Raw genomic sequence first — 18,759 nt, 5'->3', positions numbered from 1 at the left:
CCAAAGTGATTTTTTCTTTTGGTGAGACAATTGGGGTTAAGTCACTTACCTAAGGTCACATAGCTAGTATGTGTTAAGTATCTGAGGTCGGATTTGACCTCGTGTTCCACCCTCCCCCCACCCCCACTTCAGGGTCGATGATTTCTCCACTATGCTATTTGGCAGCCCCTACCAAAGTGATTTTCTAAGAGCAGAGCAAAAACTCATTCAACCAACTCCATTGTTCTCCATTGCTTTTCGGATAAAATAAAGGGTCCTTAGTTTACTTTTAAACTCTTCATGGTCTACCTTCTACCAGTGGTTCTCAAACTTTTGTTTTCAGTATCTTTATCCTATTAAAAATTATTGAGGATCTCTCCAAAGCGTTTTTGTTTATCTGGGTTACATTTATCTGGATTTATCTGGGTATAGACATTTATCATATTGGAAATAAAAATTATTTTTGAATTTGTAGACCCACTAAAAGGATTTCAGAGGTCCCCAGGATTCTCTAGACAATACTTTGAGAACCACTGTTGTAGACTCTTTGGATTGCCTCCTTCTCTATGTGATCCAGCTGAACCTGCATTTCTCACATAGGACACACTATTTCTTGTATCTGTGCCTGATACTGGCAGTACCACTTGCTTGGAAGGCCTTCCTTCCTCCTTCTAGATGCATGAAGCCTTTTCTCATCATCAAATTGCTAGTTCCTCTCTCCCAAATTATCTTGTATTGAATTACTTTGCATATATTTGCACGTATTCACTTTATTTTACTAAAAAAAATTTCAAAGACATGCCTTCTTTCCTTCCCATCTGTCTCCATCCACAATTAAGGAAGCAAGAAAAACAAACCCATTGTAATAAACAAATATTTGGTCAAGCAGAACAAATTTCTACATTGCCCAACCCCCTCCCCCCCCCCCAAAAAAAAAAGATTTTAACCTACATTCTGAAGCTGTCATTTCTCTATTAGGAGGTAGACAGCTTGTTTCATCATGAGTCTGATAAAATCATATTTAGCCAATTTTCAAAGTTGATTGTCTTTACAATAATATTGTTCTTGTTATATAAATTGTCTTCTTGGTTTCCGCACTTCACTTTGCATTAATTCATTTAAATATTCCTGTGTTTGTCTGAAAGGATCCTGTCACCATTTCTTATGAATACCATGATATTTCATCCATTTATATCATAATTTGTCTTGCCATTCCCCAAATGGTAGGCAAACCTCTAAGCTTTCAAAACTTTGTCACCACAAAAAGTTATTAAAAATGTTTTTATGGTTATGAGATAGAACCCTCAAGTTGTTTTAGTTTGAATTTATCCAATTGTGTGATTTAGAGCATTTTATATAGTTATTAACATAATAGATATTAAAATAGCTCTTTACATAGTTATTAATTAATACAAATTAATTTATATATAGTTATTAATAAATAATAATATAATATTATATAGTTAATTAATATTAATTAAATAATAATTTTTTCTTCTATATTGTCTATTCATATACTTTGGCCACTTAACAACTGGGAAATGGCTCTTACTTTTTACCAATTTGAATCAGTTCCCAACATAGTTTAGAAATGAGACCTTCAGAGAAACTTGCTAAAAGGATTTTTTCCCCCATTTATTTGTCTGTATTAGTCTTGTTTGGGCAAAAATTTTAAATTTTATGTAATCAAATTGTTCATGTTACCTTTTTTGACCCACCCTATGTTTGTTTGGTCATTTTTTTATTTTTTACAATTTTTAACTTTTATTTAATTTTTTTTCTAAATAGTATTTTTTTCAAAATATGTATAAAGATCATTTTCAACATTCATTTTCCTAAACTTTGTGTTCCAAATTTTTCTCCTTCCCTTCCTCACCTCCCCCCTTCTCAAATCAGCAAGCAAATTAAATATTACCTTTTTCAATATATTTCCATATTTGTTATATTGTACGAGAAAAATCAATTGACCATAATTTTTTTCCATATTAGTGGTTCTGACAGTTAATTTCTTTTGTATTCTTCTTCTTTGTTCATTATATTACAACTATTTCTAAGACATCTATACATTTAAAGCTTTTCTTGGCATTTTATGTGAGATATTGGTCTAGATTTAGTTTCTGCCAGACTGCTCTCTAGTTTCCCCAACACTTTATGTTAAATAATGAATTCTTGCCCCCACAGCTGGGATCTTTGGATTTATCAAAAATCAATTTTTTGTGCTTGTTTGCTTCTGCATATTGTGTATTCCATTTGATTCACTGATCATCCTCTTCATTGCTTAACCAATACAAAATTTGTTTGGTGATTACTGCTTTCGTAGTACAGTTTGAAATCAGGTACTCATATATTACCCTTCCTTCCCCCACTTTTTAAAAAATGATTCCCCTTATAAGTCTTGGCCTTTTGTTTCTCTGCATAGATTGTGTGACTATTTTTTCTAGCTCAATGAAGTAATTTTTGGTAATTTTACTGATATAACAATAAAACAATTAATTTAGGTAATATTGCCATCTTTATTATATTAATTCAGCTTTGCTATTGATGCTGTGCAGTCATGTCCTACTCTTCATGACCTTGTAAATGATAGCACATCAACACTATCTAAGAGGTTTTCTTGGCAAAGATACAGAAATAGTTTGTTATTTTCTTCTTCAGCGGATCAAGGCAAACACTGGTTTAATTAAGGCAAAAATAACTTTCCCAGGACCACAGAGCTAGTAAGTGTCTGAAGCCAGATTTGAATTGAGGACATCCTACTTCAAGCCGAATGCCTATTCACTACTCACTAGTGTTCAGCCTATCAACAAGCAGTTAATATTTCTCCAATTATTTAGATACATCTTTGTATAAAGAGTGTTTTGTAATTGTGTTCAAATGCTTCCTTTCTGTGTCTCTTGGCAGATAGATTCCCAAATATTTTATATTTATATATATGTACATTTATTTACTTATTGCATGTATATATTTAAATTTAATCTGCCAGGAAACTAAATGCTTCCATTTGAATTGACTTAGGAAGATTCTGAAGACTGCCTGGCAGGATAAGATACCAGACATTGAAGTCCTTTCTCAAACCAAACTACCAAGCATTTCAACTTTATTGTAGAGAGCACACCTCCACTGCCGACCACACTTTAAAATGCCAAATGTACATTTGCCAAATATATATATATATATTTTATAGAGAATTCACACAGGAGAAGTAATCACACAAGTGGTCAGAAAAAAAGCAATACAAGGACACTTTCAAGGTATCTCTTAAGAACTTTAGAATCAATTATATGACATAGGAGACACTGACACAGGACGGCCAAACATGGTGTGCCCTCATCAGAGAAGGGGTGCTCTGTGAACAAACAACTGAATTAGTCCAAAGGAAATGAGAGATGCGTAAAATTAGAGAAGCTACCCTAAATGCTCAGATAGACTGTGTTCAACCTGAGGCAGAGCATTCTGAGTTCATACTGGTCTGATCAGCCATAGTCAGACACACTGTAACTTGACTCTAACAGAGTGAGGTCACTTTGGTCCTCTTTGAGAAGAAGAACAACAATCAACCAAGCACTTTTGAATATATATATATATATATATATATACACACACATATGATACATATATGTGTGTATATACTCACATATGTGTATTTTATTTTGTCTCTTTATCTCTTCCTGCTAGATTTTGTGCATACTATAAAGAAATGCTCATGATTTATATGGGTTTATTTTATTTTCTGAAACTCTGCTGAAGATCTTCATTATTTCAATTAGTCTTTTGTCTCTAGGATTCTCTAAGTAAACTATCATATTATCTGCAAATATCACCAATTTTATTTCCTTATTTTTTCAATTTCTTTTTCTTATTGCTACAGTTAACATTTCTAAATCCATACTGAGTAATAATGGTGATAATGGAAATTCTTTCTTTATCCCTGATCTTATTCAAAAGGCCTCTACTTTATACCCATTTTACAGATAATGTTTCTTGTTTTAGACAGATACGACTTATTAAGCTAAGGAAAGATCCATTTATTTCTATGTTTTCTAGTGCTTTTCTTATTAGGAATGAGCATAGCATTTTGTGAAAAGCTTTTTCTACATCTATTGATATCATATGATATTTATTATTCTTATTTTTGATGTATCAACTATGTTATAATTTTCTTAATACTGAATTGTATTTCTGGTATAAATCTAAATTAATCAGTATGTAATATTTATGATGTTACTGTAGTCTCTTTGCTAATATTTTATTAATATTTTCCCACTAATATTCCACAGAGATATGTCTATAATTTTCTCTGTTTTGACTCTTCCTAGCTTATATATCTAAACCATATGTGTATCATAGGACCTTTTATTTTTCTCTTTTGTCAGTTTACAGAAAATTGGAATTAATTGTTCTTTAAAATATTTGATAGAATTTTTTTTTAATTCATCTAGTCCTAAAGTTTTTTTTTCCTTTGGGATTCATAGCATTTTCAATTTTTCTTTTGCAAGATTAGATTATTTAAATTCTGTATTTTTAATCTGTTAATCTGGGCATCGATATTAATGTAAATATAATATAAATTTAAGTATTTTTCTTTAAAGTACTATATAAATGATATTTAAGTTGTCATAGTTGTTGACATGTAACTGGTTGATCACTTTATATTCATGAAAAATATATTTATATTATGTACTTGTCTCCTGCATTAGAATATAAATCCTTTCAAGTAGGGATTAATTCATTCTTCGTATTTGTATGCCCAGCACTTAGCACAGTATGATTAACAGTTTGGTTTTTTACAAAGGCACAAATACTGAATGAAACCATAAAACCCAGAATTGGGCAAATGGGAAAGAGGTACAAAAGATCCCTAAAAGAAATAATTCCTTAAAAATGAGAATTACCCAAGAGGAAGCTATTGATGCCATTAAACATCAAGAAACAAAAACAAAATCAAAAGAAAGAAAAAATAGAAGAAAATGTTATATTTCACATCAGAAAAATAACTGATCTGGGAAAAAAAGATTGAGGAGAAATAATTTAAGAAATATTAGACTTGTAGTGGCAAGAAACTGGAAACTGAATGGATGTCCATCAGTTGAAGAATAGCTGAATAAGTTATGGTATATGAATGTTATGGAATATTGTTATTCTATAAGAAATGATCAGAAGAATGATTTCAGGGAGGCCTGTAGAGATGTACATGAACTGATGCTAAATGAAATGAGAAGAACTAGGAGATTATATGATGATCAATTCTAATGGACATGGCTCTCTTCAACAATGAGATGATTCAGGCCAGTTCCAATGGTGTTGTGATGAAGAGAGCCATCTACACTCAGAGAGAAGACTGTGGGAACTAAGTGTACATCACAATATAGTATTTTCACTCTTTTTGTTGTTCTTTGCTTGCATTTTGTTTTGCAAAGGTGAATGCTGAAAATTATCTATGCATATATTTTGGAAATTTAAAAAACTTTAATTAAAAAAAGAAAAGAAAGAAATATTAGACTACTCAATAGCCATGGTAAAAATTAAAGCCTAGAAATCATATTTCAAGAAAGTATTTAAAAAACTGCTCTGAAATCTTAGAACCAGAGGATAAAATAGAAATTGAAAGAATCTACTAATAACCTTTTGAAAGAAACTACCAAGAATACTATAGACAGATTCCAGAGCTTCCATTAAAGAAAAAATACTACTAGCAGTCAGAAAAATATCATTCAAAATACCAGGGAGACACAGTCAGGATCATGCAAGACATACTAGCTTCCACATTAAAGAAGTGAAGAAGTTAGAATGTGATATTATGATATTCTAGAAGTCAAAGGAGCTAACATTATAATCAAGAATAACTTACCCAAGAAAACTGAGTATAATCAGTTCAAGGGAAAAAAATAAACATTTGCTGAAATAGAAGATTTTCAAGTATTCCTAATGAAAAAATCAGAGATGAACAGAAACTATAACTTTCAAAAACAAGGCTCAAAGAGAAGCACAAAAAGGTAAACATAAAAGAGACATCATAAGGTATTCAATAAGATTATACTGTTTATATTCCAATATGAGAAGATGATAGATGTAACTCCTAAGACCTTTATCATTCTGAAGGTGTTTAGGAGGAGTCTACATAGACAAAGAACATGAGTGTGTGAATCAATTATATTGTAATGATCTCTAAAAAAGTGAGAGGGTGATAAAGAGGAATGCAATGGGAGAAGGAGCAAGGGAGAGGAAGAATGAAGAAAATTATCTCACATACAAGGAAGAGTTTTTACAATGGAAGGGAAAACAGGAGGGACACTCTCATAAGTAATAGTTCAAAGAAGGAGAAGAAAACACACTCAGTTGAACAAAGAAATCTCTCTTCCTCAATAGAGGAAAAGAAAAAAGGTATAAAAGAAAAATGGGGCAGGAGTTGAGAAAAGAGAAGATGGACTAAAGGAGATAATAATAGTCAGAAGCAAAATAGACTTTTGAGGAGGACGGGGTAAAAAAAGAGAGAAGGATAAGTAGAAGAAAATAGGATGGAAAGAAAAACATAGTTAATAATTGTAACTATGTATATGGAAAAGATAAATTCACCTATAAAACAAAAGCAGAAGGGAGAACAGATCAGAAACTAGAATCCAACTATTTTGTTTATAAGAAACATTCAAGACAGAAAAATACACAAAGTTAAAAGAAAGGGATGGAGCAAAATTTATCATGCTTCAGCTGAAATAAAAAAAAAAAGGTAGGGGTAGCAATCACAATCTCAGACAAAGCAAAAGAAAAAATAGACCTAATTAAAAGAGAGAAACAAGGAAACTGCATTTTGCTAAAAGGCACCATAGGTAATGAAGTAATATCAATCTGGCACCAAATTCTTTTTTTTTCTTTTATTTTTATTTTTCCAAATATAAGCAAAGATAGTTTTTAACATTCACCTTTGTAAAACTTTACATTCCAAATTTTTTCTCCCTCCTCTACACAGCAAGCAATCCAATATAGGTTAAATATGTAGCACCAAATTCTAAAAGGAAAAGTGGAATGATTAATAAGAGAATACAGGCAACAAAATATATATACTAGTTCCCCTTTCAGAACTAAGTAAATCTAACCTAAAATAAATAAGAATGAAGTTAAGGAGATGAGTAGGAAAAAAAAAGAATGTTAAAATAAATTATTCAAAGTGGAAAAAAAATAAAAGGAAGCAAAAAAAAAAAAAGAACTTGGGTTTCAAAGGACTGGATCATTTATGGAGATTTTTACTGAATAAATAATGGTCGGATTTGACTGAAGGATACTGAGATCAATAAATTTTTATGTTTACCACACCACATTTATATAAGAGATTGACCTCAATATCTTTTAGTTCAGTTCCACAAGTTTTTATTTATAAGTGCTTATTATGGGCAAGATATCTAGCTAGCTGAGGTGGATATAAAGTCAAAACAAAAAGCACACTCTACCCTCAAGAAGCTTGTATATATGGACATAGACAAGTAAATATAAGATAATGTAAGGAAGGAGAAAAATAACAATTTGGAATATGACTGAGTAATATTGATGCCATATTAGTTGCTTTTAAAAGAGTAAAATGAGAAGCAGACAGAAAACCACTTCTGATGGCAGTAAGCAATAAATCACCATAACTTGAATCCAATTCTTCCTGTGCAACAAGAGAACTGTATAGTTCTGCATACACATATTGTATCTAGGATATACTGCAACATGTTTAACATGTATAGGACTGCTTGCCATCTGGGGGAGGGGGTGGAGGGAGGGGAAAAGTCGGAACAAAAGTGAGTGCAAGGGATAATGTAAAAAATTACCCAGGCATGGGTTCTGTCAATAAAAAGTTATAATTATTTTAAAAAAATCACCATAACTCTCTCATATTCATCTCTAAACAACCATAAAATATAGCGCCCTTAAACAAATTCTAGACCAGCAAAACCAGCAAAGAGACAGCGGGAAAACAGGAATATTGGAAAGAAAAGTCTGTCTCACTAAGATAAAAAGGAAGCACAGCCGAGGACAAAAAGTTTTCCAGCAAGCCAGTAGCAAGCTCCTCCTCAGCAAACCAGCATTAGATCTTGAATCCCAATATGGTGGAACAGGCAAATACCAACACCAGGATCTCCAATGTGCCTTAGAATAGCCAAGGTAACAGCAGATTTTAGCATTAAGAATTATCATATGCTTCAGTATCACCCCAGGGAAAACAGAAAAGAACAGATCAATGAATTGGGCATGCAACTTAAAAACAACAACAACAATACTAGAAAAAGAACAAGTTAAAAGTCTCCCATTGAGCCAAAATAGAAATCCTGAAAACTCAAAGGCAAGATTAGTAAGACTGAGTTAAAAAAATTAATAATCTAGATAAAAAAAAATCTAACAAATCTAGAACTGGTTTTATGAAAAACCCACTAAACAGATAAGTCATTGTGATGGACCTGGCCATCTTCAGCAATAAGATGAACCAAATCAGTTCTAATGGAGCAGTAATGAACTGAACCAGCTACACCCAGCAAAAGAACTCTGGGAGATGACTAAGAACCATTATATCGAATTCCCAATATTTTTGCCCGCCTGCACTTTTGATTTCCTTCACAGGCTAACTGTACAATATTTCGGAGTCCAATTCTTTTTGTACAGCAAAATAATGGTTTGGACATGTATACTTATTTTGTATTTAATTTATACTCTAATATATTTAACATGTATTGGTCATCCTGCCATCGAGGGGAGGAGGTGGGGGGAAGAAGGGGAAAAATTGGAACAAAAGGTTTGGCAATTGTCAATGCTGTAAAATTACCCATGCATATAACTTGTATATAAAAAGCTATTAAAAAAATGAAACTGTAAAATCACCACTAATGAAGAAAAAATTATATCAGTCAATAAAAACATTTTGTCCAATTATATACCAATAAATTTGACAATCTGAGTGAAATTGATGAATATTTACAAAAATATATATCACCTAGATTAATAGATAAGGAAATAGAATGCCTAAATAAGCCCATCTGAGAAGAAGAAATTGAACAAGCCAATAATGAATGAATTCTCTAGGAAAAAAATCTGCCTAGATAGATGGGTTCATGAGTGAATTTCATGAAACATTTGAAGAACAATTAATTCCAATATTATATAAAATATTTGGAAAAACATGTGAAGAAGTCTTATCAAACTTCTTATCAAACACAAATATGGTAGTGATACCTAAACTAGGAAGAGCTAAAACAGAGAAAGAAAAGTATAGGCCAATCTCTCTAATGAATATCGATGCAAAAATCGTGAACTAGTAAGGCAATTGCAGCAATATATCATAAGGATTATGTACCATAACCAAATGGGATTTATACCAGAAATGCAGAGTTGGTTCATTATGTGTCTCTTTGGCTTTATGGTTACATTTACCTTTTTATCTATCTACTTATTTACTTATTTAAAATTTTTTTCTAAATTTTCAAATTTATTTGAAGAAACCAAAATTATTTGAAGAAACAGAATAAGCAAAAAGAAAAACAGAAAAGCAATACAAAACAAAACAAAAGAGAACATTAATATGTGCCCAGCAGAACATCAGGGAGGCTTCAAAATATATAACAACAAATACCAATTTAAGAAAGTATATATATGTATGTATATATATACATACATACATTCATGTATATATATATGTTAGTAGAAGAAATTATATTTATGAGTGTCCATATTTTCTTTACTTCCTTGTAAATTGTTCTTTTGTTCTCTGCTGTACACCTTACTTAATTCTTTTCCCCCCCTTTCATCCCCCATCATCACCCCCAAGCAGGCTATAGTTAATTAAGAGAAGATATATTTATCTATACATATGTAGATACATACATACACACACACACACACACACACACACATACACCTCCTTTTCATCCCCCCTACTACCAAATATACACATGTACAATTCTAGAGAATTTGAATTTTTTCTTGTTTTTTGCAAAATTTTCTCTTTGATATAGAGGTTTCAAAAAGTGATAATAATATTCCTAAATCTTTTCCACAAAGAATCTCTTTGAGGTGATGATAGGTGGATTTTTTCTATTTCTACTTTCCTTTTATGTTCTATCACTTCAGAACAATTTTCTAATATTATTTCATGCATTGTTGGGTCAAGATTCTCTTGTTGGTCACAACTTTCTGGCAGTCCAATTATTCTTATATTTTCTCTTTTTGATCTGTTCTCTAGATCTGTTGTTTTTCTTATGAGATGTTTCACAATCTGTTCCATTTTCTCATTTTTTATAATCCATTTTGTTATTTCTTGGTCTGTCTCTTAGCTTCACTGGCTTCCCCTTGCCTGATTGTAATTTTCAAAGAGTTACTTTCATTTATGAAACTCTGTATCTCCTTTTCTAACTGGTTAACTTTTTTTTCATAATCTTATTGTTTTTCTTGAATAGTTTTAAATTTTTTCTTCCTCAATATCTCTCATTTGATTTTTTAATTCTTTTTTGAGTTCTTCTATACATTTTCTCTGTGCAGGGAGCCATTACTCTTTGGAGTAGAAGCTTTTTAAAAAGTTTTTTTTTTTTTTTTTTTTTTTTTTACTAAAGTGTGCTCTTTTAAAAATGAATCCCAGTCTTCCCTGAATCCTAGACTTCCCATAATATATTTCAATGGTGTTGTTCTTTCTTTTTTGCCATTTCACTTTTAAAAATAAAAGGTATTAGTGTAAGCACTTCTAATAGTGAGGTAGGGAGATAGTGCCTCAAACTTCCCTTCAGCTCTCCACTCTGACCAGGAACCTGAAACCAAGAGCTTCACTCTCCTGTTAAGTGCCCACAGCTAGCAGTACCCCTCTCCCCCACTGTTTTTGCACTTATCAGGTACCAGTTCCCTTTCACCCAGGGCCAAAGGGCCAGTCTCAGTCCCAGAAACACTGCTGGGTCTGGTGTTCCCAATCAGCTGAGGAGTTTTTGTGGAGCTAATCTGGAGGTGTTTGAACTTCAGAATTCAAATTAATTCTGGCCTGGGTCTTTCTTCAGATATTGTCATTGTATTAGAACTGGCCCAAGTCTTCTTGGTTTTTCACCAATCTATGTTCACCCTAAGGGACAAATTTGTTCTATTTGTGGGTGGAAATTAAGAGAACTTGAAAATTTTACCAACTTACTCCACCATCTTCCCAGAATTCTCCCTCCAACATTTTCCTTTTTAAAAGATTATAAAAGAAAAAATTATATGAATTGAAGATATGAAAATAAAATAAGAAGTCTAAGTAAGGCTTAAACTCTTATTTAATAATGATCACACTCCTACAACTCTAATAATAAGATTTGTGTGGGGAAGATGGGAAATAACAAAGAGTCTCTCACTGTCTTAAAGAGGCATAGAAAGCACTCAGCACTGGGAGTCAGGGAAGCTGTTCAAGGGCTAGCCATTATTTATCTGCTGTAAGGTCATGAGCAGCTCATTCCACTGGGCTTCAATTTTCTCATCCAACAAATGCGATAAATGATTCCCAAGTTGGTTCCCTTTCAACGTCTAGTCATCTACGAATCCATAAGTGAATACATTTCATTTTACCACACTATATTATACTTTAGCTTTTAAAACATCATGTTTCAGTAATCCCTGTACTATTCACTTTGCTGCATGTGCTGCCAGAGCAAGCACTGCCCAACATTCTTCCAGGTGTCTGGCTAAATAGAGGATCCTTCCACTCTGGTCCCATGCAGGAAATGGAAGAAAAACCAAGGGCAATATCAGCTTGGGAAACTACCACATGAAAGAGGTAGTCGTATTGTGAAAGCACATGTCTTCAGTAACTGTGTGGGGAAGAATTGATCACAATGCATCACAAATGACCACCGTCCCAGCAGGAAGAAGTGCACATTCACCAGTAAAATGCCCTTCAAATGACTCAGGGCAGCCAAGCACGCTTCCAAGGTGAGCAGGCACCACAGCACAAAGAGAAGCCAACACCATCCTAGGACTCTTCCAACTCATTTGAAGAGATTCAACTGAAGGTCTACTAACACACTGAAGAATTACAGAGGGAATCACATTTCCACAGGAAAATGCAGATTCTATCAAAGATCCATCTAATTTTGCTTAGCCCAATTCCACCTGAAATCATCTGCAGCGGTGCAGGTATTGGGAAGTACATTTCCTACATTGCAATAGAGGTTTCGTGCCTAATAGCTAATAATAATGGCTAAAATAATAGCACTATGTGCTAGGCACTGCGCTAAGTGTGTTGCAAATATTATCTCATTTGAGTCTACACCCATCCTGAGGAATAGATGCTACTATTATGCTCATTTTTAGATGAGGAAATCAAGGCAAATAGAAGTACAGAGACATTCTTAAAGTCATAGTCATACAGTAAGTGTCCCACCCAGCTAGCTGCCTATCATGTATGCAAAGCCTTATACTGATTGTTGGGGATATACATGAAAAAAAGTATAGTATCTGACTTCAAGAGTTTGTAATCTAAGTTTGAATATAGATACACACAGAGATAAAATACATAATAGTATAGAGATAATTTAGTATATGCACATGTGATATTGCCTCTTAGCATTCTATAAAAGATAGTGGGAGAAAAAAAAAGAGTTCATTTATCCACTCCAACACAAATCTGTAAATCCCTGATCACTGAGGATACAACTTATCCTCATATCCTTCCTTGTTGATAGAAGCATCAGAAACCCACTGTAGATAGCACTGCAAACTCCAGTTCCCCAACAAAGCAGCCTTCACTTACCTAGTCTTTTACTTTCCCTAAAGAGAATATAACATCTCAAGCTTCCCACTTTGCAAGGAATTTTATATGTAACATTATCAATTCAAAATACAACCAGATATTACAAGAGAGCTTAAGACTTCAGTACAGGACTTTGTACCAAATAGAACTCAAAATGTATATGTTGAATACAACTGAATTAGACATTACACATAGTTCCAGACCAGTAGGCTGTGGGGCATATTAAATGAGTCCATGAGAGCCACTTGGGTAATTCCTTGAGAGAATAATTGCTACTTTCTTTCCTGTTCTCTGAGGGATCACTACTGTACCACAGATGATTTTATAATTTAAATAATTCTGAGATTATGATATAAGCAAAACTCTCTAAGTAGAATGATTCAAATAATAAGCTATATTTCAAAAAACCTATTAAGATTTTTCCCCTTGTTCATATAAATCAATACTAGCTACATATGAACACATACATATTCTGAATATTTTACAGCCAAAATAAATATTGACAACAAATTAAGAGACTGGCTGAAGAGTAAATCAAGTTTTTTAAACCCCATAAGAAATATACTTTTATCAAGACCACAAATTTACTTTGTGGCTATAATACAAAATGATAAGAGAGAGTTGTATATATGAACTCCCTTGTACAATCAGGAAAACACTTCTCTTTGATTCCTTCTTGGTGTGACTACATTTGATTTGATAGGACACATCCTTAGAGGTCCTCCCCAGAGTGCTATATAGCAATGGAATTACCTTTGAACATATGTTCTTGTTATCTTAAAGAGGATCCTGAGAGATGGCATATCAGTACCTGAGACAGAATGTCAGTATTAGGGTCAATCTGTGCCATTGAAAAAAATAGCTTAACCTTTTAAAAATTATATTAAGTTTCTATAAGTTCTCTAAGTAAATGGAAGCTCCCTAACAAACGAAATCACAAGTCTGAAGGAAAACAAAGAAAGGTGTTACAATCTTATTTCTTATGCACATCTAATATTGCCCAAACCTAGCACTGAGTAGTAAGCCCTCCCAAAAAAGAAAATTATTAAGAACAAAAGATTCCATATACAGAAGCACTAAAAATCATCTAATAAAGAAAGTAGACAACTCTAAATATAAAAAGAAAAATTTAAGAATCTAAAAATCCATTTTATGTCTGTATAATAGCAAGAATCTAACTAACTAATTAACTAATTATATATATATATATATATATATATATATTCTTCTCACATAAAAAAGAAAAAAATAATATGAAGACAAATACTTATAAAAATAATTTAAGATCTTAAAGTTACTGAACATCCCTTTAAGGAATACTAATATCACAATTCACTGAAAGTCTTTCAAATCCGCAAACTAAGTATTTTAACCAGAATTTTATTCAGATAGCAAGAGACATATTTCACATAGAGCTTTTGCTAGGAGTAAGTTCAATTCATGACAGGGATCCCTGTACTCTTTCTGCCCCAATACTCCATGTATATTAAGAAGGTAGCTTCAGACACATTCCTCATGCAAAACAAACGTGGAAACTAATGCGGACTTAGAAACAAGTAGAAAACCACCTGGGCAACTAGTGTATAATGTCACTTTGGGGAGTCATCCAGAAGAGGAATTACAGTAATACTATATACACAGATGCATGATCTTATTAGGTGCCCTTTCCTACTTCAAACTCAGGCAAAACCAACTGATAATCTATTTTCCCAATTATTAAACTATGAAGGAATTGTTTTCTTTAAGATGCCATGATCAGTGAGAAAATGCATGCAGTCCAGGAGTGCCCACACAATGACTTCCCCTTGCTGCAGCTCAGAAACTGTTGCTGAGTCTGACCTTCAAAGAGGCGGTCAAGGCGCTGCCGCTTCACTCTGTGTTTCTCTAGGAGAGCCATGAGCACCAGATGTCCAGCTTCGATCCCAATTCACCCAAACCGGGAACAAATCCACTATGAACTTGGACTCTTCACCTGAAAAAGAAAGAAGGAAACGATTTAAAATATGGGCTGATGATTCATTTTGTCAGGTCTTATTATCTCAAAATTCCATTTTCATTTTGAAAGTGAGATGCCTTAAATGTTTCACGTTAACCTGCTAATGAACAGTAGAACTGTCCTATCCAGCTTGCCCTAGGTCCCAGCATCCTCTTGTATAACTTGGTCACTTGGTGGCATCTAAACTCTTCTTTTTTTATTTTTCTCATCTCCTCTTCTAATACATCCAGATGTACATAGCTAACCACACAGATGTCCTATCACATTATCCACTGTCATGGAAACATGTTTTGAAAACACAACATAATAGACTACCCTGAGGAAGTGGAGCCAAGATAGTGAAGAACAGGTAGCTACTTGCCCAAGCTCTCCAAAACTCCTTTAAACACCTTTAAATAATTCCACAAAACAATTCTTAAAGCAGCAGAACATACAAAAAGACAGAATAAAATAATTTTCCAACCAAAGACAAGTTAGAAAATCTGCAAGGAAGGTTTGTCACATCTGGGTGAGAGTGGAACACAGTTCAAAGCAGGTCACACCAAGATAGACCCTACCCCAGAAAACCAGGAGAAGGCCTTGGGAACCACTGAATCATCAGCAGCAGCAGTAGCAGCAACAGCAATAAGAGCTGCTGCTGCTTCTCCAGCTCTTAGCTGACAGATAGTAAGGGGGTCGAACAACTAGTCAGAAGGAGACTGAATGAGTCTCTTTGCTAAATAAAACTGAGGCAGGACTCTGTTGCTTTGACCATATTCAGATTTGGATTACAGTCCTTGGTGGCAATTCCAGAGCAAAAAGTACTAGCACACCAGACAGAGCTTGGGGCTGCAGTGGAATGAAAAATCTTTCTCATAGTTCAAGGGCACCAAAGAGTGCTAGAGCAGAGCACAGACCAAGAATATAGTAAATATATCTCTCATTAGATCATACCACCTTGGAAGAAATGAAAATTTCCAGGTCCCTAGAAATGTCTCTGATAAAAGCTTCACAAAACCCCAGAAGCTTGAGAGAGTATGTCCTCCATTTTGAAAGCAGAGCCCCACTTAAAGAAATTTGTTAAAAGTCAAGAAACAGACTGACAAAAAAAAAAAAACCAGAAAACATTCTGACCACATAAAGTTACTATGGTGACAAGAAAGATCAAAATATACACTCAGAAGAAGATAACAAAGTCAAACCTCCAACATTTAAAGAAAGCCTCCAAAAATATGACTTGATTTTAGAACATGGAAGAACTCAAAATGTGAATCAAGTAAGAAAAGTAGAAGAAAAACTGGGAAGAAAAATGAGAGTGATGAAAAAAAATCATAAAAAAGTCAACAGCTTGTTAATTAGATACACACACAACACACACACACACACACACACACACACGAAAATAATATCTTAAAACACAGAATAGGTTGAATGGTAAAAGAGGTACACAAAAAGCCAATAATGAGAATGCCTTGAAAAGTCAAATGGAAAAGGGGGCACAAAAACACTTCTTAAAAAGTAGAACTGGCCAAATGGAAAAAAGGAAGTACAAGAGCTCACTGAAGAAAACGATTTCTTAAAAATGAGAATTGAGCAAATGGAAGCTAATAACTTTCCAAGAAATCAAGGAACAATAAAACAAAATCAAAAGAAGGAAAAAATAAATAACAATGTGAAAAATCTCATTGGAAAAACAACTGACTCAGAAAATACATCCCAGGAAAGATAATTTAAAACAATTGGACTATCTGAAAGTCATGATATAAAAAAGATAATTTCAAAAAACTATCAAGGAAAACTGACCTGATATTCTAGAATCAGATGGTAAAATAAAAATCCACTGGTCACTTCCTGCAAAGTGATCCCAAAATGAAAACTTCCAGGAATATTATAGCCAAATTCAAGAGCTCCAGGTTAAGAAAATAATTCTGCCAGCAATTAAAAAGAAAACAATTCCAAGTATTATGGAGCCACAGTCAGGATGACACAAGATTTAGCAAATTCTACACAAAAAGTTCAGGGGGTTTGGAATATGATATTCAGGAGGGCAAAAGATTACAATAAAGAATCATTTACCCAGCAAAACTGAGTACGAAATTCTTCAGGGGAAGAAATGAACATTCAATGAAATAGAGGACTTCCCAAGCATCTTGGTGACAAGACCAAAGTTGAATAGAAAATTTATCTTTAAAATACAAGACTGAAAGAAAACATAAAAAAGTAAACAGGAAAGAGAAATCATAAGGGACATAAGAAGGTCAAAGTGTTTACATTTATACATGGGAAGATGCTACTTGTTATTCATAAAAACTTTTTAATTAGGGCAATTAGGAATATTTATAGGACAGAGGGCACAGGTATGAATCGAATATGAAAGAATGGTATATAGAACAATAAAATTAAAGAATGGGAAAGAGGAACCATTTGGAAAAAGGGAAAGGGAAGGATAGAATTATCTCATATAAAAGAAGCAAGAAAAAGCTTCTGCAGTAGAGAGGAAGATGGAGGAATTGGGGAAGGAGGGAATGAATTAACCTTACTCTCATCAGAACTGGCTCAGAGAGGTAGTAACAAACACACTGAATTGGACACAGAAATCTATTTCATTCTATCAGAAAATAAGAAAGAAGGAAATTAGGGAAGGGAGGAATGTAAGAAGGGAGGGCAGATTGGGGGAGGAAGTAGTAAGGAGCAAAACACTTTTGAGAAAGAGCAGGGTTAAAGGAGAAAGAGAATAGAACAAATGGAGGGGAAGGAATAGGACAGAAGAAAAATATTTAGCAATCATAACTATGGAAAAAAATTTGAAGCAGGATGTAATGGGCTGAGGCTTGAGTTGATGCACTGAGGTCCCAAGCACATGAGGCTAAATAGTAATTGGACCATACTCTATTAATATGTAAGCTTGGAGAAAGAATGGCCCCCACCCACTCTTTGTGCAAGTCCTGATGTGTTGTATAGGAAATGACGATTTTGGTGGGTGGAGGCAGGGGAGTGGAAAAGGAAGAGGAGGAGAGACTTTTGGGAAGGCCATTGCCACCGTTGCCTCCACGGTTGGCTCCACGGTTGGCTCGGCTCGCGTCACTCTCTCTTAGCTGGCTTCCTGTCGCAACTGCCTATATTTGCTATCGCAATCTTTCTTGCCTATATTTGCTATAGCAATCTTTATTCACCTCTTCACTTCAATAAATATTGAAGATTTTTCCCTTAACCTGAATTCCTGACTCCGGCTGACTTTAAATACGCGGTCATTACATTAGGTTTCTCTGATAAAGCCCACTTGTCTCAAATACATAGAGAACTGAGTCAAATTTATAAAAATAGAAGCCATTCCCCAACTGACAAATGAACAAGTTTTCAGATAAAGCAATCAAAGTTATCTATAGCTATATGAGAAGGTATTCCAAATCATTATTGTAAATTGAAACAATTCTGCGGAATTACTTCATAACTATTAGATTGGCTAACCAGGCAAAAAATGGAGAATGACAAATGTTGGAAATGTTGAAAAAAAAGACTGTGGGAGGAAGTGTGAGAACTGATTCTACTATTCTTTAGAACAATTTGGAACTATGTACAAAGGGCTAAAAAAACATGAATATCCTTTGACAAACAGTGCCACTCTTGAGTCTGTACTCAAATAAAAATAAAAATAAAAGAGAAAAGAACCTCTTTTGTTTGGAAATATTTTTAGCAGCTCTTTTCTCATAGCGGGGAGTTGGAAACTGCAATGATATTCATCACCTGGGGAATGACTAAACAAATTGTGCTATGTGATTGTGAAGGAATACTATTGTCTTATAAGAAAAGATGAGCAGGATGTTCTCAGAAAAACCTGGAAAGACTTACATGAGTAAAAATTTTGTACACTATGTACAAAATAACAGCAATGGTGTAAGATGATTAGCTGTGAATAAGAATAAGAATAGCTAAGCCATTCTTAGCAATACAATGATTCAAGACAACTCTGAAGAACTTAATGATGAAAAATGCTATCCATCTCCAGACAAAGAACTGATGATGTCTGAATACAGATTGAAGCGTGCTTTTTAAATTTTATTTTTTCTAAGATATT

General features: G+C 33.6%; 1 protein-coding gene across 2 annotated transcripts in view; it reads right to left on the bottom strand.

The window, feature by feature from the left end:
* CTBP1 (C-terminal binding protein 1) overlaps positions 1 to 18,759 on the bottom strand; it is a 423,238-nt gene that overhangs the window by 280,843 nt on the left and 123,636 nt on the right. For both annotated transcript variants that reach the window (XM_051965802.1, XM_051965801.1), the window contains exon 2: positions 14,549 to 14,681. In XM_051965802.1, coding sequence (XP_051821762.1) covers positions 14,549 to 14,606 — 58 coding nt within the window. In that variant the 5' untranslated portion in view covers positions 14,607 to 14,681. The remainder of the gene's footprint in view (positions 1 to 14,548; positions 14,682 to 18,759) is intronic.

Source organism: Antechinus flavipes, chromosome 6 (genome assembly GCF_016432865.1).
Source record: "Antechinus flavipes isolate AdamAnt ecotype Samford, QLD, Australia chromosome 6, AdamAnt_v2, whole genome shotgun sequence".
Classification (NCBI taxonomy): domain Eukaryota; kingdom Metazoa; phylum Chordata; class Mammalia; order Dasyuromorphia; family Dasyuridae; genus Antechinus; species Antechinus flavipes.
The sequence above is the reverse complement of the archived record's forward strand: the minus strand, read 5'-3'. Positions and strand labels throughout refer to the sequence as shown.